At 45.1% G+C, this 26,822-nt stretch overlaps 1 protein-coding gene across 2 annotated transcripts; it reads right to left on the bottom strand.

Annotated features, from left to right (window-relative positions):
* Nucleotides 1–778: 778 nt before the first annotated feature.
* SMG9 (SMG9 nonsense mediated mRNA decay factor) lies at nt 779–26,695 on the bottom strand. 2 transcript variants are annotated; one of them, XM_066607073.1, is made up of 14 exons: nt 26,610–26,695; nt 25,062–25,221; nt 24,315–24,389; nt 20,581–20,803; nt 19,073–19,170; nt 17,766–17,878; nt 15,844–15,955; nt 15,577–15,672; nt 9,215–9,300; nt 6,267–6,373; nt 3,573–3,680; nt 3,180–3,305; nt 2,048–2,192; nt 779–1,202 (listed from the first exon to the last, which is right to left on the bottom strand). In XM_066607073.1, the coding sequence occupies exons 2-14, from the start codon at nt 25,215–25,217 to the stop codon at nt 1,124–1,126; spliced, it is 1,524 nt and encodes a 507-aa protein (XP_066463170.1). In that variant the 5' UTR covers nt 25,218–25,221; nt 26,610–26,695; the 3' UTR covers nt 779–1,123. The 2 variants fall into 2 exon arrangements, with proteins under 2 accessions (XP_066463170.1, XP_066463171.1); XM_066607074.1 differs by having other exon boundaries at nt 2,048–2,186.
* Nucleotides 26,696–26,822: the final 127 nt, after the last annotated feature.

Below are 26,822 nucleotides of genomic sequence, written 5' to 3'. Positions count from 1 at the left end.
TAGCAATTTAAAAGAATTTACCTATCCGGCGCGGGCGACGAAGCTCTGCTCTTCCTCACGGCCGGATCTTCATTTTCGGCCGGCGGATGAATTCCTGACGCCGGCGGCACGTCGCCGGCACGTCGTCGACGTGCCGCGCGCATGCACCGGGCACATCCGCCGAGCCGAAGCAAGGGAGATGCGGCCGTGAGGAAGAGCAGAGCTTCGCGGCCCGCTGCGGGTGAGTAAATGCTTTAAATTCCTATTTTAGGTCTCCCGCGGATCCGGACGGCTTCCATAGGCTTCAATAGAAGCCCGCGGGAGCCGTCCCCGCGGGAGACCCGCACGAAAATGGAGCATGGTCCAGATTTTTTCATGCTCCATTTTTTTTAAAATCACTTTTATTGACGATCCGCGGGTATTTATGTACCCGCGGGTGGTCAATGCATCCCTATGGGATGCGGATCCGCATGCAGGAAATCCGCTGCGGATCCTAAATCCTATTTTCCCCGTGGACATGAGCCCTTAACCTAAAAAGTCACTGTCCGTGGCTGGAGAGCATCTTCCTTTATCAACCATGGAGTCTGGAAGTCCCGGGGTCATGTTCCCATACACAGCACATGTGAAATTGTATCTGCAAGCGCACAGAAGTGCATCTGCGTCGTTCAACTATGGAGATGCAGTGTCTTCACATCGTCAGGGTGCGCGCGCTAAAACAGCGTACATAAACCTCTTTCTGGGCTCCCCAATTAATAATTAGCGAAAAGCTGAATATTTGAAAATGATATAAGCCACTTGATCAGGTTGCTGTATTCCTTTTATTCTCATTTATTCCCTCTGAATGCGGCGCCGTCTGCCAGTTCAGGTCACAGGTATTTACAAAGTCTCATGATCAGCACAAATTAGCAGTCTTATCATATACTCCTCCGTCATAGGGTACCATTACCTGTAGACAAAGGAAAATCTCTTCTCTCTCTGCCTCCTACAGAAAGGTAAGACGGCCATATCTAAGGCCTCACTGCTTTTGTCATGCTGGAAGGAATAAGGTGCTCCGTCTACCCTTGACTCCTTATTATAGGACTTCCGACCTCTTGTCCGGTCTGTCGGGACCCATAGTCCATAACCACCATAACAGCTGAGTATTCTAGCCCAGTAATCTGCTGTACTCAGAAAGTGCCGATGACTTCTTCACCCCATCCCAGATACGGGCAGCGTAGTGAAACCTAGGCATCAAAAGAATACGAAAACAAGTTATGATTATTTCAATAAAAAGAGTTAAATTCCTTTAATCCGGCACCTGATTTTTCAAAATGCCTCAATAATTTGCAGCACCTTGCCAAATTATAAAAGAAGAGGAATGAACAAACAAAGGGAACCAATTCGTAGGTTCTTCTTTAAAGGGATTACGCAGTTACCGGACAACATCCTTTAGTAGCTCTGACTGTAGTAAAATTAACTGAGCGTTACTTACCCCTCCACCGCTGGGATCTAGCTTTGCCCCCCTTCCTTTCCCGTTTCAAGCTCCCAGTGTCTGCTGTGATAGCTGACGTCAATGGAAGTCTGGTGACCACTGCAGCTAGAGTCTGCAGAGTTACGGTTAGGCTCTCCTGGCATTATGGTGCCCAGGATGTGAACGCAAATGCCAGGAGAGCGAGTAGTGATGACGCAGCATGTGATTGGCTGCAGGGATTGCCTGACTGAGTGATGTCAGCTGTTACAACAGACTCAGAGCACAGCAGGACTGCAGCGCTAGATCCCAACGGAAAAGGAGGGGCAGGAACAGCTCAGTTTGTTATTTTACTAAAGTGAGTGCTATTAAAGGGATGTTAACCGGTTACCGGACAACCCCTTTAAAATGGGTTTCTCTATCCTCACAGATGAAAAGCATCAATGGGTCCCGATAGGTATAGCCTAGAGTTTGCCTTTAAAACTTGTCAATTTGGCATGAATACAAGAATGTGTAACAACTGCAGACACAAGCATCGTTATTAAGAACGGTGCTAGAGTCATTTCATTCCTCACTGCAGACTCCAAAGGCGTCTGCCGCACTGTGACAAAGTCTTCTTACCAGTTCTTTTCTGTCAAGATAGTATGTGAGAGCTGCGGCCGTGACATGGACATAATCTGGCTCCGCAATTTACTGATCATGGTGTGGAAGCTGGGGTGCCCCTTGTAAGCTGGCAGGAGAGGGAAGCCTGGATTTCCTCCTGACCCTCCAAAAGAAAAACAGAATTGGCTCATACAATAAATATACATATGTCTGCAGTATGTGCTACAAATACATAGAGATGCAGAACCCCATAGTCCAGCACAATCACTGAGCCAGCCATCACCCCAACATGAAGGTGAGGCTCTGTTCACATCTCAATTTTGGCTATGCAAGAGGGATTATGTGGGGAGCATTTCCCGATATATACCAGCAATGTATCCCCCGTGCATCCAGAGTATGCGTACGTTCGGTTGATATACGTAGGCATACTTTTTTCTTTTTCTTACTGGATAGAAAAAAATTTAGTCTGCTGTGCTTATCTATTCAGAGGGACACGGAAAAAAAAAACGTAGACTTTTTTCTTACAATTGAAGCCAATGGCCAACATATGCCTACACAGCTGTATATGGTGCAGACTGTTGTTGGAGGTATACATATAGCTCCAACACAGCCAAAAAGATTCTTCACTTTCAGGCACTGTTCTGAGCTCATCTTTGGCTATTTCTCGTTCCATTAACATCTTCCGTTTGTCTATTCTGACCCAGCACTAATTAGGCTATTTCTAAGCTTTATGGAGAGGGACACTGCATACTCATACTGCCCTAGAGTTAAGGGACAAAAATGCATGATAAACGTTACGTCTACGTGCAAAGCCAATGTGCACTATTCGTTTACTTTTCATTTGTCACTCAGTTTGAGCCAGCATAAGACTCATTGCTCATTCGCTCACTTCTTGCTTTGTCTAAACGCTCCCTGCTGATTGTTTAACATAGCATGTGAATCACTGAGGGAAACGTTAGCGAGAAATGAGTGATGATCTGCCTGTCTAAATGTTCTGCACGAGCAACTAGCGGTGACGTCACCCTCTCGTGCGCATGTTTAGCCGACAGCCGTCCCGTGTAAATGAAGCATTAGAAATGAGGATTTGAGGCCCCTTATTCTCAGCAGCAGTGAAGGGTCTCATAGAGAGGGATTAGATTATATAGAGTACCTGCTCTGGAGACGGTCTCATCGTTATCATTCTCCATGGTTGGTATTAAAAATAAATTCACCTCCGATTCCAGGAAGTCATAGGGTAGCCCAGGAAAAATGTTGCAGTCCAACATGGAGACAGTGCCTTGAACAGAACAAGGAGAAATTATAGCAACATTCACAGATCAGCCTGTACAGGTGGCCGCAGAGGAGGGATTCATTGCTTATATGCATCTTTACTATACAGTCTGCTCTATAGAAGGTATATGGCTGTAGCTCTCCATGAAACTAGACAAGCAGTGGTAAGTTTAGGCACAGCAACATCATTCAGTAGAACCCCTTTAATTCAGCATCACCACTCAGGTTCACACCTAAATCTTATGCCTGTCATATCATATTATGGGGAGTGTACCTTTATAACGCAGGCGCGAGTGAAGCATAAGCTTGTCAGTCACCATGTTCATCTGCTTCAAGGTACGGGGACAGAAATCTTCTCTTTTCGCTTTATTTTGTAGGAACACTGAAACAAAAGATCAATAATGATACATAAGAAATGCAGAGGGCAGTTGTTTCCCTCCACACACTATCAAATCAGGTGGGACAATATTCTTGAAGATACATTTTAATGTTACCAGCTCTAGTGGTCTAGGGTAGTGGTCAGATTTCTTGGTTTTATGCAATGCCCTCCTCCCTAGTGGTCTAGGGTTAAAAAGGTGGCACGCCCGCTGTCTTGGGGTTATATTCGACCCCGATCTCTGCTTTACCCCCTATATCCAATCTCTCGCCCGAACATGTCATCTGCACCTCAAAAACATGGCAAGAATATGCCCTTTTCTCACTGTGGACACACTAAAAGCGCTCAATGTTGCCCTCATCCACTCTCGGCTTGATTATTACTAGGCCTCCCCTGTGCCAGACTCTCCCCCCTCCAATTCCTCCATGAATGCAGCAGCCAGGCTCATCTTCCTGTCCAGCCACTACTCGGACGTCTCGGCCTTATGCCAGTCCCTGCACTGGCTGCCAGTCATATACAGAATTCAATTTAAACTCACTACCCTCATCCACAAAGCTTTCCACAGCACCACCCTGCCCTACATCCCAATTCACCACCCAGCCCGCGCCCTCTGCTCCGCTAATAAAAACAGATTAAGTGCCCCTTTAATTCTAACCTCTCTGTTCTGCCTCAAAGACTTCTCTAGAGCAGCACCAATCCTCTGGAATGCGCTACCCAAAACTATCTGGTTAATCCCCGACACACAAAACTTCAGGCGTGTTCTAAAAACGCACCTCTTCAGGGAGGCATACCATATCCCCTAAACCCGACCCCTCTTCACTCCTCCTGATAACGTGCTTCCTGTCCTACTGATTGCATTCCCTGCTAGCCGTAATCAACTGCCCCCTGTAGTCATACCAATTCAGCCACTATACGGCTCAACCTGACCATTGTCTATGAGTATAGCAACCCTCACTCTCCACCCCGCCATACTTTGCACATCTCCAGCCCCTTTACCTTCTGTATCACCCCATTATCTGTAGTATGTAAGCTTGTTGGAGCAGGACCCTCACCCCTACTGATTACTAGATGTAACCTAGTAATTTTTAACCCAGTAAGTTTTTGTATCTGTTCTCCCCTGTTTTGTAAGTGCTGCGGTATATGTTGGCGCTATATAAATAAAGAATACTATTATTATTATTTGATCCTTGGTGGCTTAGGGTAAAATGAGATTAATATTTGATTACCTAGGGGGTTAAAGGTGAAATAAGGGGTTAATATTTGATTCCCTCATGGTCAAGTGGTATGCTGACTTCCTTGGTGGTCAATAGTAGAAAAAAAGGCTTAAATATAAACCCTTTCACCATAAGAAATGACCCTGATCTACTATAATGTGCGGATAGCTGATAACACACAGATCCCGAGGATAGAACTAATATCTGTGAACTCACTTTCACTCTCCTGCAATAAGCTAGAAAACGGCCTGTACTCTCCATTGTAATGCATCTCCAGAACTCCTAAGCCCTGACAGACCGTACAGCAGGACTCCTAGATGCCTCATCAGCAGAGGTACTTACCTCCCCAGGCTCACATTGCAAACGGCCTCCTTTCATGACCTCCACTGATCATGGAGATCAGCTCAATCAGGAATAGAGAGCACTACGGCTCTGCCAGGTCACTAACAATACAATTGGGGGGTCTAGTGTTGCTGATGCCCCTGATTCCAGACAATAAGAGTACATTTTATAGTCTGAATTGTGTAATAATCAAGTCAAATGCACACTTTTTTTAAATAGAACTTTAAATATAATTTAACTTAAAGAATAAAATTCTCCACCTGTTGACCCTGTTTTTATGACTTCTACACATCTGATACAACAACAATTTGCTTTATTGGAGGGACACTTCACTAAACATTAGAGAAATTGTATCAACTTTCCTATGTAGTAGCAGATTACTTCATACAGAAACAAAGAATATCTTACCGTACTAAGCCCCAAATCCACAATTCCTAAGGCTGCCCAACCCCCATAGTCTATATGCTAAAAGAAAAATCTGCTGTGTAGCCGCAACTCTCCATAGGTTCCAATAAAGGTACCAGAACAATTGGATGAATATCCAACTTCTCGTTTTATTTAGAATATTAAAATTAAAATCCAGCTAATAAACGCGTTTCGGGGTAAACCCCTTCATCAGTAGAGCTGTGATAACTTCACACTCAGGGAAGGGAACTCATAACCCTAAATACTGGGTAACAGAGTCATGAGCTGGAGCACAGTGGACATCCACTGGATGGAACCTCCGGAGAGTTGCGCCTACACAGCAGATTTTTCTTTTAGCATACTGTATCCTCCCACCATCGGTGGGTTAATCTGAGTGGCAGCACCTCCTGTTATCTACCATATCCAATCTAAGCACTTTAAGACCAGGGTATCTTCCCAGGCATTTAGTCTCAGTCTTCACTGTGGGTTTGCTCCACTTCTCCCTCCACCTATTTCCCCATAGTCTATAGACACTACCGAAGTTATGGCAGCTTGCAGTTGGAGGCCCATTAGTTGTGATTATCAAAAAAAGCGTTGACTAACCTCTTATATACGGTGTATCATGACATACCTATGTGGGGGTAATACTCAATGCCTTCATCTCCTCCAGATGATCCACTAGACTCATGGCTGGGTGATGGGGTAGACGGTTTCAGCATCTCAGCAGTCTGCAGAAACCTGGCAATTAAGGAAAGCGACCAGATACAGCAATATGAAGTTATTACATACAACCACTGGCGTAACTATAGGAGATGCGGTTGCTCCGGGGCCCAGGAGCCTTAGGGGGCCCATAAGGTCTCTCTTCTCCATACAGTAAGCCTAGTACTATGAATAAAGTATTATAGTTGGCGGCCCTGTTACAGGTTTTGCACTGGGGCCCAGAAGCTTCACGTTACACCTCTGCATACAACTATATTAATAGTAAATGTAGACGTACACAAAGAGGACAAGACGATATCCTTGTTCAGATGGAAAAAGGAAAACACCTTGCCCAAGAAAGAAGGAATTTGGCGAAGAACCACCGTGTTTTGGTGAAGGATCAGCTAATGACAACAGCTTGACAAGGCTGCTGTTACGGTATACTACCCGTGATAAGCCAGCCCGGGTGCCCTAGATCTCACCCACAACCCCTGTCCCTGCCTCCACTCCTGGCTAAGCCCAGGCGGGCAACTGGGCGGTGGTCCCTACTCTAAGTAGGGACTGAAAAAGGGACGCTGGCGAACCTGGATGGAAATGGTAGAATACCAACAGAAAAGGCAGATGTAAATAACCAACACGAACAATACTAAGCAGAACTGAGGCAGATGGAAAAACCTGGCGGATAATGGCAAGGCATAGCAGACAAGATGACAGAAACAGGAGACAAACAAAGGCAGACTAGCTAGCTCACTGATGGAAACCAATAACTGGCAGTGATTGCAAGTCTCTGCCCGACCTTTAAACAAAAGCCACTGCCCAGGAGTGGAGAGAGGGAGACAGCCAACTCCCAACAAAAGAGAATAAAAGGGAGCTTGTGCACGGCAGCTGCACTCGCAGGTGCACGCGAGCCCGGCGCCGCGCACCACCGGCACCATGCTGGCCAGGCACCCGCACCCCCGGCAGCCGAACAACAAGCCGGGGGGACGCGCCCCGACCGCAGGACCCTGAACACCGACACCCTGGGAGGACCAGCAACCGCCGCATGGTAACAGCTGCCACAGTTCATAGACCCACTCAATGGATGTTATCACCATAAGGAAAACGACATTTCAGGTAAGCAGAGAGAATGAGATCTCCCTCACAGGTTCAAATGGGGCAGACTGTAGAGAATTGAGCAGCAGGTTTAGGTTCCACAGAAATGTGGGATGTTGGTATGGAGGTACCGCATGAGCTATACCTTGCAAAAAAGTATTAATGTCTGGCTTAGAGGTCACAGGATGATGGAAAACGACAGAGAGAGTTGAGACCTAACCCTTGAGGAAATTCAGGGCTAAGCCAAATTCTAGATCTCCTTGAAAGTCTTCTCGTCTCACACCTTTGAAAATAGGATTTCCAGATTTAGTGGTGGATTTGGGATGAAAATGGCTTCCCCACCTTCAGCAGCGTCTAATGATCAGCTTAAAAAAAAAAATCTATGATCACTCAAGTTGGCGACTTCAGCAGCCACACCTCTAAATGTAACAATCCTCAATTCTGGTGTGAGAGCAGAACTTGAGAGCGCAGTATCTCAGAGGGGCAACTGCCAGAACGGACACCACCATGGCATACCGCACTCAAAGGGCTAGTCTAAAGTTACCAGGACTGTCAGAATCCTGTGTATGGGAGGAAGAGATGGCAAAACATAGAGAAGACTCAGATGGTTCCAAGAGGTTACTAGGGCATTCACAATGAAATGCTTGGTATCCTAAGCCTATGATATAAAGCAAAGAGTCTTGCGATTCAACCTCAAAACCATTAGGTCCGTTTAGGGAGGGAGGGGTTGAAACAAATTAGGTTGGAGACTTCCAGTTTGAGAGATTAGTTCCCTGAATTGACTTGCTCACATCTAAGGTACTTGGAGACTCAGGTGTCAACCTCTGGAGTGTGAACCATGGAGAGAACCAGAATGTGATTCTCCACACATCAGGATTTTGGCTGTTTCTGTCAAGGTCTCTACACTGCGGGTCCCACCTTGTTGGTTGAAATAAGACACAGCCATGATGTTGTCTGTTTGGATGCTAACAGTGTGGCTGGTCAGGAAAGTTGTCCAATGCTGTAGACACAACAAGATCGCCCTTAGCTCCAGAAGGTTGATGGAAAGTGAGGGTTATTTTAGAGACTAGACACTCTTTGCCGTTAGATTGCATATAAGTCATCATTAAAAGGGTCAAAATAATATTAACCTCTTAACGCTACAGGACCTTAGGTAGCCCGCAGCCAGGACGGAAACTAACACAACAGGATGTAAACTTATGTCTTGTGGATGACGCGGTGTCAGAAGCAGGGCACGTACCATCCTGCAGCGAGAGCTGGATGTTGCTGCTAGCCGGACTCCCGTTGCAACAGAGGGGATATATAAGAACAGTGATCCCCGCTGTTAACCCCCATGCAAAGGGTTCAGAGAGAGCCTGCTCTCTCTGTGACGTCATCGGGCTAATACCGTCCATGCTATGCAAAAGTGATTCTTCATGCACATGGATGAAAAAAATTTGCAGCATGCTCCATCTTCCTGCGGTGTCCGCACGAACGGCTTCCATTGAAGTCAATGAAAGCCGTCCGACCCATCCGCAATTCACATTGCGAATGGGCCGCAGATACCGCGGGAAAAGCAGGAGTTTAAAAAAAAATCTGTACTGTGCATGTCCGATTGCGAGCTGTGCAGACCATCCGCAGTACAGATGAAGATGAAGAAAAGCAGGTATGTGCGGACGCCGCTGTCGCCAGGGACGGATTCCGCATGTGGCCTTACACATTACTGTATACCTCACAAAATAATTCTCAGATTGGCAGATTGTCTGCGATTACTATGTTGGAGTCTTCAGTTTTACTCCCACAGCTTACCGGTATAAGTTGAAGTCTGTGAACCAGTCCTGGACAACGATGACAACATGACAAACCGTGAACAAGAAGGCTGCGATCTGTAGAGACTGCGAATGAAAAAGGAGAAGATTTTCAGGGAAATAAGATGATTGCATAGAAACATGCTGTCTGGGGCTTGTCTGCATGATTTTAATAAAGGGCTTGGCATAACATAGGATATACATTTTGCCTAGAATGCCTTATAAAAGAGCCAAAGCAGTACTAGAAATAAGACATAGTATAGTAAATACAGCTGGCACGGTGGCTCAATGGTTATAACTCTTGCTTTACCCCTTTGTTCAAATCTGATATATATGGTTTGGTTAATTAGCTTCCTATGAACTTGACCTTAGTGTTTGAGATATAGAAAACATAGACTGTAAGCCATGGAGGACAACAACTGATGAGAATGGCAAGAATCTCTGTGCCACACTGCAGAATATTTGCTAAATTAGCAACAGAAAATAATGTACCATATTTTTCTGAGAATAAGACACACTTTTTACCAAAAAAAAAAAATCTTGCTAAAAAGTGTGTGCATCTTTTGTTCCGAAGTGCCAGACCCTGAGCGCTCAGATCACTGCAATAACCTGGTGGTACTGCGGTACTGAAGAGTGTAGTGAAGCAGGAGACCCTCCATCTCACCCTTCACTCCCATGCTGGCTGGGACACTGCAGAGCAGTCCTGTTACCTCCACTGCTGGGGGTCTTGGGGGAGAGGAGGTACATTCCATCGCTGGTAATCGCCCCGATCAGCATGGCCACACTCGCTGACTTTCTTCTTCTGATTACAAGTCAGTGAGTGTGCTTTACATTGTGCTGTTGGGGGAGAGGGAATGGCTAGCAGTATGGGCTACATGGTCTCCTTTCTTCTGGTCCTAGTAAGTGAAGGTGTCAGCAGGTATTGCACCCCAAAACACAGAGATTGCAGGTATTGACACGCTGCTCCCGTAGTTTATATCATACATGATAATTACACTTTTTGAAGGGCTATCCTCTGTAGTCTTCACACGTGGCACAATGTTCTGCCATGGAAAAATCTGCACCAAAATCGATGCAGATTTGCGTCAGAATTGCTTCGGATTTTGCCATTTTCAAATCAGCAACAATTTTGCTGCAAATCTGCATGTTAGACATGTGGATTTCAGTGTGGATTTTTCCACCACTTATGAGAGCACCCTTAGGCCCCCTGTCCACAGCCGTTGCAGAATATCGCCAGAGATATTCCGCCGCAGGGGACGAGGGGGTAGCGCTGACAGGTCTCAGCGTAAAGCCTATCTGACAGATAGGCTCACCCTGGAGAATTGCGGTAAATCTCGGCATGCTGCGATTTAGATCCCGCGAGCGGAGAATCGCTATGATTCTCCGCTCATGGACACCGTGGCTGCATTTTCCATAGCAACGCTATGAAAAGCTTCGCACAGCGTGATCCGCCAGTGATTTATCATGCCCGTGGATATGAAGCCTTAGGCAGGTGCTGAGTGACACTATGATGTGAAGCTGGTCTTTGGTTTTCTTCATGAGGAGCCATATTGTAAGTGCATCTGTATACATAGTGCATATAAATTGAGATACATATATGTATATATTATATATCAATTTATATACAATATGTATACAAATGCACTTAGAACATAGCTACAATAGGCGAACGCAGCTCTAGATCATCCTAAAGCAGTTCCCGTCTAAGGTGGGAGCTTGAGGACACATGCAGTCAGATGATGGCAGTCTGCAAAGCTCAGCGCCCCAGAGTGGCATCCGCAGATACTAATGTATCAACATGATAAAAATTTGGAAAAAGTGTGCAAGGAAGACCAAGTGGTGGTCTTACACACTTGGGTGGCAGAAGCTCCATTCTGCACAGCCCCTAATGCCCCCACCGCCCGAGTCGAATGTGTTGTGACCTGGAAGGGGGGAGATTTTTCTCCCACATGGTAGGCTTCAGAGATGGTCGTACAAATCCAGCGGGAGATGGCTATCTTGGAGTCATTTTAAGGAACTGAGTCCTAGTCCAGGCTGCTCTGCAAAATGGAAAGGACCCGAGGCAGGAAGAAACGCATAGGGTAAGCCTTTCGCTCCTCCATACCCGATGATAGACCTTCGAATAAGGCGGCTTCCTAGCCTTTATCATAGTCTGGATAACCAACTGTTCAAAGCCCTGAGATCTTAAGTCCGTGGCCTCAACAGCCATGCTGTTGAATGTAGCATGGACAAATCGGGGTGGTAGAGGGGTCCCTGAGAGAAAACGTCTGGTCAAACTGGAAGGCACCATGGAGCATTGACTAGGAGGTCGATAAGCTCCGCGTACCAATCTGGAGCCACGAGTATGACTGGAAGGCCCTCCCGCCTGATCTTCTTGAGCAGTTGTGCGATTAGCCAGAACAAGGGAATGCGTATGGAAATCGGGATCCCCCCACGGAATCACGAGGGCGTCTACCACACAAGCTGGGGACTCAATCATAAAAGCCTGTAACCTGCGTTTAAACCTGGAGGCCATCAGATCCACATCCAGCTGGCCCCATCTGCGGCATATCAACCGAAATACTTTGGGATGCAGTTCCCACTTTCCCGGGGAAGCCGTCCTCCTGCTGAAGTAGTTGGCCACTCAGTTGTCTACCCCGAGGAACGACTTGGGAAAATTGATGACGCATCCGAACCTGGCCAGAGTGTCCAATGTGACCTGAAGACTCTGCAGGTTGACTTCCGAGTAGGAGCTTTTATCAGGATGTCATCCAAATAAGGAACGGCCACAAACCTTTTTAGGAGAAGGAGTGCCATGACCGCTGCCAGCACCTTGGTAAAACTCAGGGGTGCAATAGCCAGCCTGAATGGGAGGGCTGCAAACTCGTAATGCCTGGACGGAACGGCAAACCACAGGATGTGCAGGACAAATGGGGATGTGCAGATAGGCGTTCTTGATGTCTGTGGACGAAAGGAATTCGGCCAGCTGCATGGATGTCACAACTGACCTTAGGGACTCCATGCGGAAATGCTGAACTCCTATGTAGCAATTTAGGGCTTTCAGATCCAGAATTGACCGGAATGATCTGTCCTTTTTGGCCACAGTAAACAGATTGGAATATAAACCCCTGCAACGCTGGGAGGATGAAACCTGCACTATGATGCCCTAAGCAGGTTGCGAATGGAATGGGTCAAGGCTCCGGCTCCTAGAGTTAATAAATAATTTCCTAGACAGATTAGCTCTCCCTACATTAGTCACCCAGAAAGACACACTAAACAAGCCAATTTCTAATGCAGAAATTCATAAGGCCATACAGGATCTAAAAAAATCACAAATCCCCTGGACCTGACGGACTTTCAAATGAGTATTATAAGAATTTTGCTCAACTGCTATCCCCACATCTAAATTCACTATTAAACGAAGCGATGGACCGAGGTTCCATGCATGAAGAAATACTTCAAGCCACTATCGTCACCATTCCCAAACCAGGCAAGCCCCCTACAACACCAGCAAATTTCAGACCTATTTCCCTCCTAAACTCTGATCTAAAAATATATGCTAAAATATTGGCCTATAGACTTTTGGAGGTCCTACCCAAGGTCATACATAATGACCAGGTGGGCTTTACGAAGGGAAGGAGTGCCACGGATGGCACACGCAAGATACAAAACTTGCTGGATCGGATCACCTTGAGTCGGACGCCTTCTCTGCTCCTTTCCCTGGATGCGGAGAAGGCGTTCGATAGAGTGCACTGGGGCTTTGCATTTGAAGTGTTACGGAGATTTGGGGTGGGCGAGTGCTTCCTGCGAGCGGTCCAGGCTTTATATACAAAACCTTCAGCTAAAGTCTTGGTTGACGGGGTGTTGTCCTCATCATTCTACATAACAAATGGTACCCAACAGGGATGTCCATTATCTCCTTTGCTATTTGTTATGACAATAGAACCCCTTGCAGAAATGATCAGAACCTCTCCAGAGATCAGAGGCATATCTATGGGCTTGAGACAACACAAGATAGGTCTTTTTGCCGATGATATTATTATTACTATGACAGACCCTCTGAACTCTCTAAGGGGTGTAAAGAATTGCATCACGCAATACAGCAACGCCTCTCTTTACAAATTAAACTCTGATAAATCCCAGATATTAGGAATCAATATCGATCCGGTCTTAAAACTGGACATACAGAGGGAGTTTCCCTACCAGTGGAAAACTGAGATACCGTATTTAGGTACTAAAATATGTCAAAATCTACCTGAAACAATTTCCGCGAACTTTGATCCCCTATATACCTCCCTCCAAATGGGGATGGAGGAGTTGGGTAAAAAGGAACCATCCTGGTTCGGCAGAATAGCACTTTATAAAATATTATTACTCCCGAAAGTGCTGTATCTCTTCCGCGCATTGTCCTACCCGATTCCCCCACCCACGATTCAAAGATTTCAGAAACAACTACTTAACTTTATTTGGTGTGACAAAAAACCGAGACTAGCGGTGTCAATATTATACCTACATAAGAAACAGGGAGACCTTGGTGTACCCAATCTCCACAACTACTACAAAGCTTCTATACGAAGTCAATCTGGTGCTTGGTTAAAAACCGAATTACCCTCCTCTTGGTGTCATATAGAGAAAAATAGGAATGGAAACAGACATCTGGACTCCTTAATCAAAGCCTCCATTCTTGGAGCCCTAAATCCAAAGATTTCTCCGCTAATATATCTCCAAGATATCTCTCTACTAATGTCAAATACCCTCCAGTTTAGGAATCAGTTGGCACTTGGATGTAAACCTGAATATAGAGGCCTCCCAGCTGAGCTTCCATTTGAAGTCCTCTCATATTTCATCCGGGATCTTAACCTAAACAAGTGGTTGTCTAGCACTTATCTGGTTTACTCCATTCGCTGGAGATCATATCCTCAAAACCCTCATGCGACGATAAACATTCAGTGGTACGCCTGGGGCACCGGAAGGAAACGGTCGCCGCAGAAGTAGTCGAGGGCTGGTCAGTGACTGCTGTATTAAGGCTTTCAACCATTGAGGAGAGTTTAGAAGCTTGCTTATTATCAATATTGGACTCAGAAGATGAATCAGAAGTCTCGCCCTGCGATTCACTAAGGCATCGAGAGTAACAACAAAACTCTGCCTGGGCACCAGATGGCGGCAACTGGTCCAAGGATGGAGGCGAGCCATAGGAATGTCTGGACCCTGAAGGCCAGGCCCACTTCCAGGAACTTTCTGCAACACAGAAGCCTCTCTTTCAGACCCCACTCTGCTAGGAGGCCCCTCATCTGATCCAGCCTCTCCAGAATAGCAGAGCAAGTTACAGCCAAATTAGAGACCGCCAATGATAGATAGAGACTGAGCCCATTCCGGCTCGGCAGTACGCAAGAGCGGCGTGGGAGGGATGCTAGTAGTCGGGTCTACAGCTACCTGCCGCAACGGAGTACAATTACTGCAATAGGGCTTCAGCTGCTCGCACGTGAATTTAATTGTCCCCGAGAGCATGCATAATGAGTGGCTCTGGACGACCCGTCTTGGCTCCTCAGCTTTGGAGTTGGACATGACGCTCCCAAAAAACAACTGCCCGCAACTTACAGGAGGACTGTAGCAAGTAGGGGAGCAAGGCAAAGGCAGAGCTTACCCATGGGCTACAGCTATAGCAGCAGCACTGTCATCGCAGGGATACTCCTGGCGTGGAACTACAAGTTAGAAAACGCCCATGCAGCCTGCCATGAATAATGCTGAAGACGCAGGGTGGTAGTAGCGAGCTTCAGTGCTGCTGACCAATCAGCACTGGTATTCATATAGCATGCCCTGCTTCGTAGACCATGCGACAAATATGTCTGCCTCCTGCAGAAACTAAGCTAGCACTGGTCAGCTAAGTGCCGGCAGGAGGAATATAGCGAGTGCTGCCTCCTAGTGACCAGTAGCTATATCCCATGGTCTAACACTGTGTACTCCAATGGGATGGACAAGTAAATACGATATTAGCTAAGAGCATTATATTCAATTCTCTAAAGCCATATTCACTTTCTGTGTGAGGATCATGTATTTCTTGCCAATAATAAAATTGGATCACCGTTAAAGAGTCTTTCTAATCTCAAACTTTTTCTTTTGACATACATTCACTTCAATAAAAGTACTAATGTAACACATGAACAAGTATCTATGGAAGCTGAAGTAAGTTAAACCAGAATTCTCAACGGTCATTAAAGTCAACATCAGCTTCAGATTAGTGCTAATTTTACGCCACAATGTTAACTTGTACTTATTGTGTCGGGCCACAAGGTGGCGCATGTCTATTTCCTAGATGTACTCATCCTTTAGTTAATCTATCCTCTATGCCGCCATCTACAGGTTGAAAGCTGTTCCATCACTCACCTGCATCTCCACGTAAGTATGTGGAAGATTGTATTCAGGGGGCAGTTTCCGGTCATTATTTATCAGGTGGTCCAATATGGCAGGACTGAGAATGGGCTGAAAAATAAATGTTACACTAAGTAAAATTGTTCTGTAACCAACAAGCACCTTTTAGAACCACGTAAAACTACACGTAGACTACATCTTGTGAACCTCTATACACCACTTATTTCATGTTCTCCCCTTCACACACCATTATCAATGCTCTGACCATCCTAGTGTGATTACCTGTGTATCCAGGAAGATAATCCTCTCCTGACTGATGAAGAAGTCAATGCCACTTGTCTGGTTCCCAGCTCGCTCTCTCACCTCCTGACTCTGCATCCGAAAGACATATGATCTGCAGGTCACAGCGGGGATAAAAGGTCACGTGGAAGCATCAAAGAAAAGTGCAATTCTTGCTTCTCAGTGTACAGGGGAATCATAAAACACTTCATCCAGTACATGCACGAGTTGGATCTTAAATGCTATTTATACCTTTGCTGATGTTTCTGGTGTTGTTGTTGCTTTTTTCTTTTGAATCCACATATTTTTGATCAATAATAGGTTTTTCATTAAAATTAAAAATTTTGCAATGTTTCTGCTTTTCCCTTGCAGTGTGCTCTAATACACTGCAAGCTGGAGGCCTCTTTTTTTTGCAAAATCTGACAGCTTGTGAAGATAATGCCTATTAGACATGTTCAAACACTAGTTTACAGCAGAGAATGGAGGAGATGTGATATATAAGTAGTTTATAGCCGGAAGGGGGAGTGAGGAGATGTGTTATATTGTAAATCCTGATTCTATTGCAGAATCTGACTAACGAGTGTTGGCAGCTAACAACCATAGCTGTTTGTCATTATAAATGCTGGCCACTAAGTCCTCGGTCCTATGTGCGATGTGAGCCAGGTGATGTCCAAGACAATGTTGTTTTCTATTGCTGCTATTTCTGTCGCTGCTGCCTGAATCCGGGTGGCTGAGGGGGAAAAGAAGTGGAACAGCACAGGCAACAACAGCGGAGGTGCAAGCAGTGAAAGAAATTAATACAGTCTCGGACGGAACCTGGTTTGCATCGCTCACAAGAGCTGGGATCTAGCAGCCAGCATTTGTACTTACAAGCAGCTACTTGTTAGATTCTGGTATAAAAATCATAATTTATCTTAGAATTAATGCAGCTCACACATCTCTTCACCCCCCTCCTCCCGGCCATAAACTTTATACATCACATCTTCCCCTTCTCTGCTGTAAGTTACAGATTTTGCAAAAAGATGCATCCTCCTACTTGCAGCATGTAGCCCCAGTGTACACTGCAAAGCAGCAGAGAAACAGTACAACATTTTTTATTCCTTCCAATTACAAAAATTATTTTTGCCCCAAAAAATAATTTTTGTAATTGGAAGTAATTGAAAATTTAAAAAACATAAGCGAAGGTGTACGTAGTCTTTAAAAAGGGCAAAAAAGACTTAAAAGACATGTTCCTACTCTGGAAAATGTACTGTATATGCCCAGGAGATGCCATAAATGTTTGTTATATGCAAGTCCCACTTATCTCCAGAACGGAGACCCATTGACCCCCACCCAGTAAGGCGGCCACCATGCTTGACTGTTTCTGTGACTCCCATGGAGTAAATGGAAAAAGATGCATACATGCACGCCCACTTTTTCCTTAATTCTTTATCATGATGAGGACTGCAACAGCCTCATCAAGTTGGTCAAGAGCCCATAGTCTAGAAAGAGCTGCGGATCCCAGATGTTGGATACACATCTATCGGACATTTCTAGCACATTCTGTATAATCTTCCTCATACATACTGTATGCATAATCAGACTTATGTGACCTCAGACATTGACATTCACTAAACTAGAAAGTTGATGGGGTTGTTGGGCTTCGACAACCCTGGATCACCAACCACATCATTAGACAACAGGACGCCACGCTGCTGGTACCCCCAATAATCAGTTGGCATGGCCAATGGAAGTGATGACCCAACCTCAATTTATACATACCTCCATATAACTTCAAAGAGCACCTGAACTTGCCCCTTTAAGATGAAGAAGTCTGCAGTTTCAGTAATGAGACCATTTTTTTGTATTATAGTAGAGGATCTTGATTTCTCTCTACTGTACATTTCATGTATCCTGCATTATAGAAAACATATTGGAGTTCATACCTCTGATCATCATCTGGAGAGTTGGCAGATAGAAGAGACATCATGGTGGACTTGCCAGTGCCCTGGAACCCGATGATGCCAACAACTAGGACGTCTGTCTGATCCAGCAGAAACTGAAATACACAAATTATGGTTAACATTTGCTGCATTATTAATTACTATATTCAACTAACTAGAAGTCAGCGAAAGCCAATTTCACCTTGTGACCCCAATGTGATGCTAGATGGGGCACTAATAGGGGCACCTACTGCAAATCAGACATGAGGGCAGTATTACCGCCTAGGAATATTCACTTCCGTGGTATTGAGCATAATGGATGTTGATCATCCCATGCAGGATAAGTAAAGTATCAGTTTTATAGTATAAAGTAATTTTGTGTGGTTTGTTTTATGTTGTTTTACATAATAAAAGCACTTCATAAGGAAAAACTGTTCTCTTTTTATTTATTTTTTTAGATTTTTGAAAATGTTATTTAACTTTCTTTCACATCTTTCCTGGAAGTTCTGAGCTTGTTGGATCTGATGGCTTCTAGATTAAATCAATTTAAGATGGCTGCAAATTCTAAACAAACACTGAGTATACTTAATGTACAAATCCGGCAATGTTCATCTAACTGCTGCAGCCAGCAAACGGGTATACCACTCTCAAGGCACCAGAAAACTTGTCATTACACTGTAATGCCAACAGGAGGCAGCAGGGCCTCACAGACCAGAAAAATAAAAAAACAATACTTACCTAGCAGGTGCCGTCTGGGTCCCTCTTGCTGGTCTCTGGAGTTCCGGCGGGCTTCCCTGCAGTTCTCAACGCTAATGGAAGATTGCTTGCTGGTAATGGGGTTTGTAAACCCCCCATCCAGCAAGCAATTGCTATGATTGGCTGAGCCGCAGCGCTTGAGAACCAATCACTGCAGCGCTCAATGAACCAATCACAGCCATCGAGAACCAATCACAGCAATCGCTCGCTGTAGGCGGGGTTTTCAAACCCCATTACCAGCAAGCGATTTTTTGTCGGCGCTGTTAACTGCAAGGAAGCTTGCCGGAACTGCGGAGACCAGCGGGAGGGACCCGGATGGCACCTGCTAGATAAGTATAAGACATCCCCCGAAAATAAGACCCTGTGCCTCTTTTGCGGCAAAAATTAATATATGAGAGTCTTATTTGGGGGGAAACATGGTATTTAATATGATTTTTTAGGAGTCAGAAAACCCCTTAAAGAGGATACTCTTGGTATATTTTCCCAAATGAAGAGCCTGAAACTGGCAAGAAACCTGTAAAATCGATGGGTACAATAACAAGAAGTATCCCTACCTCAATGGCACTGTCACACCAGTTCATGTATTCATCGACCAGCTTGATACTGTGCTTCATCTTCTGTGGAGGCATCAGCTTAGCCTGGCCGACCACAGCTGTAAGGATGAAATATAAGAAGAATATATGTACACGGTGATAAAAAGTGATTTTCATGTTTTGCTATTTTTGTACACAAAAGACTTTTTTTTTTTAAGATTTGCTTTTGTATCGCTGCATTCCAAGAGCCAGAGCATTTTTATTTTTCCATCGACAGAGCTTTATGCAGGTGCAGGCTTCTTTTTTGCGAGAAGAACTCTAGTCTTCATTCATCCAATTTTTGGGAACATATAACATTTTGATTGCTTTTCATTCCATTTTTTTTCTAGAGGCAAGACTAACAACATCTGCAATTCTGCCATGTTTTTATTTTTAAGGGCATTCACCGTGCAGAATAACTGTTGTTACATTAATTCTGTGGGTCAGTATGATTACACTAATTCCAAATTTATATAGTATTTTTTGGCAACTGTTTCCTCCCTATTAAAAAAAAAAAAAAAAAAAAAGATGTATTTTTTTTCACTCAATTCAAAAGATCCCTGACATTTTTTGTCAATGGTGTTATGCAAGGGTTTTTTTTTTGCAGGAGTTGTACTTTTTAGTACTACCATTTGTTGATTCATGGAAATTGATCACTTTCTATTTAGTTTTTTGTAAGGCAAGATAGGCGAAATTAACTATTTTTCCCATGTTTTTTGCATTTATTATTCATGGTGTGCAATGCGCAGGTTAAACCTTTTTTCTCTGGGTCATCATGAACACAGTGATACCACATGTGTGATTTTTTTATTTACATAATAAAGAGAGATAGGTGGGGGTTTTGATATTATTATTTCACTATTTTTTTTTATACCACCAGGGGACTTGAATATCTTTTTCCATTTTTCTAATACACTACTATACTTCAGTATAGTAGTGTATTAGAAAGCCTATGAGGTCAGCCCAAGACTGAGCCTCACAGGTCACTGTAGCTGGCATGCCCGGAGACTATAGTCAAGTCTTCGTGTGCCATAGCAACTCATTGGGACCCCATAATCACATCAAGCCCCCTCCCTCTGTCAGCCTTTTACATGCCGTGGCCTGTGAAGGCTTAAATAGCAAGAATTGAAGGTCTCTTAGATCGCCGCCATTTGAGTAAATGCCCGGCAGTCATCCAACAGCCAAACATCCGCTCAGTCTTCTGACTGCGCTGCAGAATAAAGCCCCTTATAGGCGCTCGTTAAGGGATTAATGCTTCCTCCTGTCTTGTCAGAATCTATTAAAGTTGATAAGCTTGGAAACCCCACCTACTGGAGTCACCGTGTGAATAAGCGCACACATTAAAACTTACCATATAGTTTTAACAGGTCAACAAGGTGCTGCTTTTCTAAAAGGTCAATATAAATATCTAAAAACCTTGCACTGCTAAACGTACACAGGCCAAATGCAAGCGATAGGATGGAGAATAATAATAAAATGGCAGTACTTACGGTCCACGTTACCGCCGGCATTTGCCGCAGCAGCCGCCATGCCCCTGTTTTGTATCTGATATACAGGCTGTGTTGGCCGCTGTCCTTCTTTCTCTACCTTTGCGGTGGCAGCTGTAGGAGGGAGGCTAGCGCCCTCCGCTGTTTGGGTTGGCTTTCCCTCCTCTCTGGCTTTCATAAGTACAATGGGTTTTTCTAAAACAGGTGGAGCCGACGTTGGCTTTGGCTAAAATAAAAACATTAAATTAACCACACGAAGCACCAATGTATGATGTCTATATACCTCTAATAACGCATATAGAATAGGTAAGAGACCCCTTTAAGATGGTGTATACTACAATGCATGGGTGGGGGCTGTCAGGAGGGATTTAGTCTTACTACCAAAGTGTACAGACAGTTTCTGTATGACAGCAAATCGCTGTGTTAGGATATACTCACACGGCCGAAATCCTCGAAAGAAATGTGAACATGTAACCACGGATTGTTTAGGTGGATTTCCTACTTTAAAGCATGGATTTGCTGCAGAGCCAGCACAGATTTCCAATTTCATACAAAATTTTCATCAAGTAAGAGACAAACCACATTTTTCAGCAATATGGATTGGGAAATCCACACAGTATGAACTATGAAGTACATTCCCATCGAAAACAATGGAAGGCAGATTGCAGCACAGAATATTTACGAATTTTGCACCAAAATCTGCGTGCAGTCCGCATCTCATTATTTTCAATGGAAACTTGATGTCCGAGTCGCAGGAAAAAACATAGAATTTATAGTATATATTAATTTTTGCTGTGGTTTCCAGGGTGGGTGGGCACGTTTGCCACATTAAATGAGATTAAATTCACACATTGATACATGCCACTTCAAAAATTAAATCTGCAGCGGAAATTTGAGGTTCAGCCTCAGATTGCTGCCAAGGATTCCACAGTGGACTTTACAGTGGAAATACCTGCCATGTGAACATGTCCTCTGATGGTGATAATACAGAAAATAACCTATTTGTCAGACCATAAGGCTGCCTGCATATGGGCAGATTTGCACTGTGGAATCCGGTGCGGGCGTCCGCCTCCAGATTCTGCAGCAAGTACCACCCATAGGATGGAATGGAAAAGTGATTCTTCCTGCACACAAGCGGGAATCTGCAATTTTCCGCTTGCGGAGGAAAAATCACGGCATGTTTTATTTCTGTGCAGATTCTGCACAGATGGCTTTCATTGAAGTTAATGGAAGCTGTCTGACCCACGAGCATTCTGCAATGACATTGTGGAAAGGTCGCGGGTACCCGCATCATTGCCTATGACAACGCAGAAAAAGCCGGGATTTAAAAAGGAAAATAAAACTGTACTGCACATTTCAGACAGCTCGCCATGCAGACCATCCGCTGTACAGCCGGCCAAGAAGAAAACCAGGTACACGCAGATGCCAGCTAGGCACAGTGTCAGATTCCACTGCAGGCTCTCGCATGCAGAATCCAACCCGGTCGTGTGCAGCACGAATAAGAGTGCCCCTGCACCTTATAGTCTGGGTGGTCTTCCCTTCTTCCCGGTCTGTTCCGTGTCCAGCCAAACGCAGAACAGTGATAACATGGCTCCTCACTCCCAGACCCCAGCGGAGCTTTCACTTTGAATAACCCTTGAGTGACTGATCCAAGCCTACCCCAGCTGCAGGTACTGCCTAAACTCTTCTCTCAATCTTTCTTCTTATTCCTTTCTTTCCTCAGTAAGGTGAGGCTGAATTTATAAACAGAGCACTTAAGTGACGGAAGGAAGCCGGGCTGTTTAATAATGTGCAAATATTGGAGCTGAAGAATTACTTATCAGAGTGTTGATAACTGAGAGATGATGTTCAAGGGAATGGAGAGGAAGTGGGCAGAAGACATCACTGCCAATATATGTCAGGATAACAGGTGTCCAGGTTAACAGTGAACTCTCAGTGCACAGAGATGGTACGAGGGAATGTACAAGTGTGCAGGAAGATATATACCATTGAATTTTAAAACAAGAATGTATTAAAACATAGGATTGTTATCCAAAGAGAATCCATGTGGACACTCCATCAGTGCAGAGAACTACATTGGGTTCACTCAGAGAGGCATCCCCTTTATTATAATGTAATGGATTGTAATAAACTAAGTAAAATGCCTATTGCAAATATGTGCCTCTCTACACCATTAACACAGCTTCCTGTCTGAAAGCGCTGACTACTCGCTTCCCCCCCTCCCACCATGTTGCTAACATTTTACTCAATATGGCGCATTCTTCGTCCAAGAATTCCGAGATAAGACCTAAGCTCCTGGAGGAAGAGACGCGTATAAGGGCAATAACCAATTAGCTACAGATTCATACTTCATGATGTACTAACTATGTATACTGTCTATAAAACTCAATGCAGCTTGATTAGAATAGAGAAGTTTCACTTTTGTTGAACAGTGTGTCAGAGTGACTCTTCGTTCCAGTGCATGCACAGGCCCTTTTAATCAGGAAGGGGGCAGATATTCATTAGGTATATTAGTACCGATTAGAGATGAGCGAACGTGTTCGGCTCCGCCCCTTTTCGCCCGAACACCGAACTTTGCGAGCAATTCCGTGCTCGGGCGAAAAAAGTTCGGGGGTCGCCGTGGCAGCGCGGGGGGGTGCGGCGGGGTGTGGGGGGGAGAGGGAGAGAGAGAGGGCTCCCCCCTGTTCCCCGCTGCTGCCGCCCGCGCCGCCGCGCCTCTCCCCGCCCCACGGCGCCCCCCGAAGCTTTACGCGCGGACACTGAAGTCCTCGGCAAAGCCGGTGTCTGGGTGCGTAAGTGTTCGTTAAGAACACGTTCGCTCATCTCTAGTACCGATCCATATCAATAATAAAATATTAACCCCCTTTCTACCCTATAAGGCCAAAAAGCCGACACAACACTGGACAAGTTAGTTTCATTAGAATAAAATATTTCTTGCTATTTTCTGTTATCTAAAGCTTGTGTGGTGTTATAGTCTGAACAATATGGTAATCAAGTTGTAAAACTCAAACTACCCAGGCTTAATTTGACAAAATGTATTGTGTTAAAAAGTAGAGAGGATCCCATCGAAATCACAGAAGTGGTTTCCATTTTTGGCAAAAAACACTCTGTTATGCTGTTCCTCTGTTATCTCTCCCGGAAATAAACTGGCAACTGAGCGTTACCATTCTCCTTATTAATGGACATGTAGATAAACAGTCTAACACTATCCAATCAATGCTAGCAGTGTCAAACTATGATCATGCCCTACTGATAAGGAAAATGGTAACCCCCAGTTGTCATTTTACATTTACCCTTCACAATACTTTTCAGGAGGAATAACAGAGGAACAGCATAATGCACAGTTCTTAGAAAAGGTGCTGCAGGATAGTTAATTCATTGGGAATGCAAGTATTTACTAAAACAGGTAGGTCAGGATAGCTGACAGGACATTCTTAAAAGGGATTATCTGAGAACTGAAGAAATTAGGGTGCTTTCACATCTGCGCTTGTGGTTCCACTCCCCTGCTCCGTTTGGGGTGCAGGAAATGGGAATCCGCGCGGCGGACTGGCTTAGTCTCTGTATGGAACTGAACAGTGCCGGACGGACCCACTGCCTACAATGAAAATAAACAAATACAGGCAAGGGGTGCCACAGTAATAATTGCTACTTTATTTCCTGCAGCTTGAGTCATTTCTTCAACTCTGACAACTCCTGTAATAACTCTGTTGCCCCTCTTAGAGGTTCCATCAACTTACACGCTCGGCAGCAGGCTTGGCCAGGATGATGGGGGTTTTCTGCATGGTGTAACCAGCGCTGTCATCATTTCCATCCTAAAAATAGGGAGAAGAATTTTTTTTCTTAAATACTACACAGCAAAATTTTAGCAAAGGCGAATCTATGCATAACTAAGCAGAATTACTGTCAAGGTAAGCTGGGTGACAACCCCTGTGGAATCTGTATACTGCAGTCACACTAACTAGTACCATGTAATATGTTAGGCTGACACCTGGTGGCAGTAGAGGACTTTAAAGGTATATTTCAGGCTTTTACAACTGATCGTAAGGAATCTACTGTTCAGGATCCCCACTAATCAACTGACCAACCGGCCCGCTATCAGTGCTGGACGTCGTCATCGCAGGTCAGGACAGGATGTATCATAGCGGCTTCACACTCACTGAAATCAATGGGAGCGCTGCGCTTTTGTTACACTTCTTGCTCCCCCTTTTGGACAGGACTGTGTGTAATGTGGAGCAGAAAGAATTGATTTCAGTGGGGGTGAAACCACTATGACACTTCCTGCCCTGACCAGCGATGACGACATCTGACTCCGCTGCACTGACAGCACGCGAGATGGTCAGCTGATTGGTGGGGGTCCCGAAAAGCGAATTCCCGCCAATCAAGTAGTGAGGACCTAACCAGACAAAAGGTCATCAGTTGTAAAAGCCCAGAATACCCCTTTAAATCTCAATGACACTGGCTGTGCAATATTGTTCTGTACTCGCCCATCTGTCTTGATCCCGGTCTCGCAGCATGGGGTCTCTCTCCCGGCCGGGCTCAGAGAGGTTGAGATTCCCGGAAGGGCCCTGGTCCATCCAGCGACGTCTCCTGTTGCGCCCAGGGATGTACATGCTGGGCTGGCTGTGCCCGGAGTCCGACATGATTCTAGAGGAAGACATACACATTACAGAGGCAGCAAGGAAACTGATAATCCTGTTCAAAGTGATCTCGTTTTATGTCAATAACGCTTCATCATTGTAGAGCGAGAACTTCTGAAACTTTCTGTAAATCTCTCCTTTTTCAAAATCCCTGCTTGCTGCTGTTCACTGACAGCCAGCAGAGATCTTAAAAATGGCAAAAAAAATGAAATACAAAAGATAACAAATGTGTAAATCTTTCCATCATGTGATGAGTGAACTTCAGTTGTTAGTTGGTCATAAAACCGTTCAAACGTGTCCAGATAAACCGCGGTATTCACAGCAGATTTGTAGAAAATCAGGCCATGATTCATGTTCCTGACACAGCGCACCAAAGCCAATTTTCCGGTCGCGCAGTGGTTTTTCGCGAGTCAGGTGGGGATTTTCAGAAGACCGGTATCTCGTACTCTGTGACCTGATAAGTTAAACTGCGCTTCATCCATCATCAAGTACAGCGATGGCTGCAGAAGTCGTCTAGCAATGATAGTCAGCAGCCGCGTACAGTAATTTACGCGTTCAGCTTCGTTGCGCTCTTTCGGTTCCTCTGCACACGGTATTCGGTATAGTTTCCGGCTCGCCGACATGTTATTGCGATACACCAACTAGCTGGGACTTGCTGTCTCTGAGTTGATTTTCGAGGGCTATTTTCAATCCGCTGCTGAATCCACTTAAGAGTTTTCGGTTTCTTCGCGATTGCGACAGACCCTGTTTGGCGCCATTTCTGCAGCAGGCTGTGAATACATTTGGCAGGTGGTTTTGTACCTAGTTACTTGCTCATTGGAGCCTCTTGCGTTTCGCTAATTGATCCGCTTCGCACATAGTCTCCTACAATAAACATTCGCTGTTGCAGGAAGAACATCGGGGGCAGATTTATGACCGCCATCTAGAAGGAAACTTGTCTTGCTTGTCGATAGCTTCACAGCTTTTCATTTCATAGATTGACACTGTTGTGGGGAAGGCGGGTGCGGCAACTGACGCTGCAAAACACGAGGAAGGGAACGCTGCGAACCACCGTGCTGTAGTGAGAACGACACTATTGTGGGGAGGGCGGACGCTGCGACCGACACGCTTTGAGCGTGGGGCCTAAATATTTATACATCCCTGGCCATGATCATTGTCAGTCACTGTAAGGAGAAGCGGGATCTGCTACTAGAGATGGTAAAACCAGCACATCACTATAGGGACAGGATGTTCACAGCATAGAATACATTATTACACAGGGGAAGGCATTCTCAGTGCACACCATGCAGGCGTCCTGTGCTTCCGGCATCCTACAAATATCATTCCCGCAACCTTTCCCCTTTACTACTTTTGGGGTCGCTACCCTGAGCCCCCAGGTCCCCCACTATCACTCACCAGCTTTCTCCTCTTATTTGCTCATCAGTAAATCAGGCAATGCCCAAACCGGAAACAAAGCCCTCACAGAACGTTCCGGGAGAGAAAGGTTCCTATCAGAGTCAGGACTCGCGGTCGCTATAGTAATAAAGCCTCAGCACTTGACGCCAGAGAACCTGGCTCTGTGCTGACATCTACCGGCCAGATGTGACAACAGTGTTTGTTTACATGATA

The sequence above is a fragment of the Eleutherodactylus coqui genome, chromosome 6 (genome assembly GCF_035609145.1).
Source record: "Eleutherodactylus coqui strain aEleCoq1 chromosome 6, aEleCoq1.hap1, whole genome shotgun sequence".
NCBI classification, from domain to species: Eukaryota; Metazoa; Chordata; class Amphibia; order Anura; family Eleutherodactylidae; genus Eleutherodactylus; species Eleutherodactylus coqui.
This window is presented reverse-complemented; position numbering and strand designations above follow the sequence as displayed.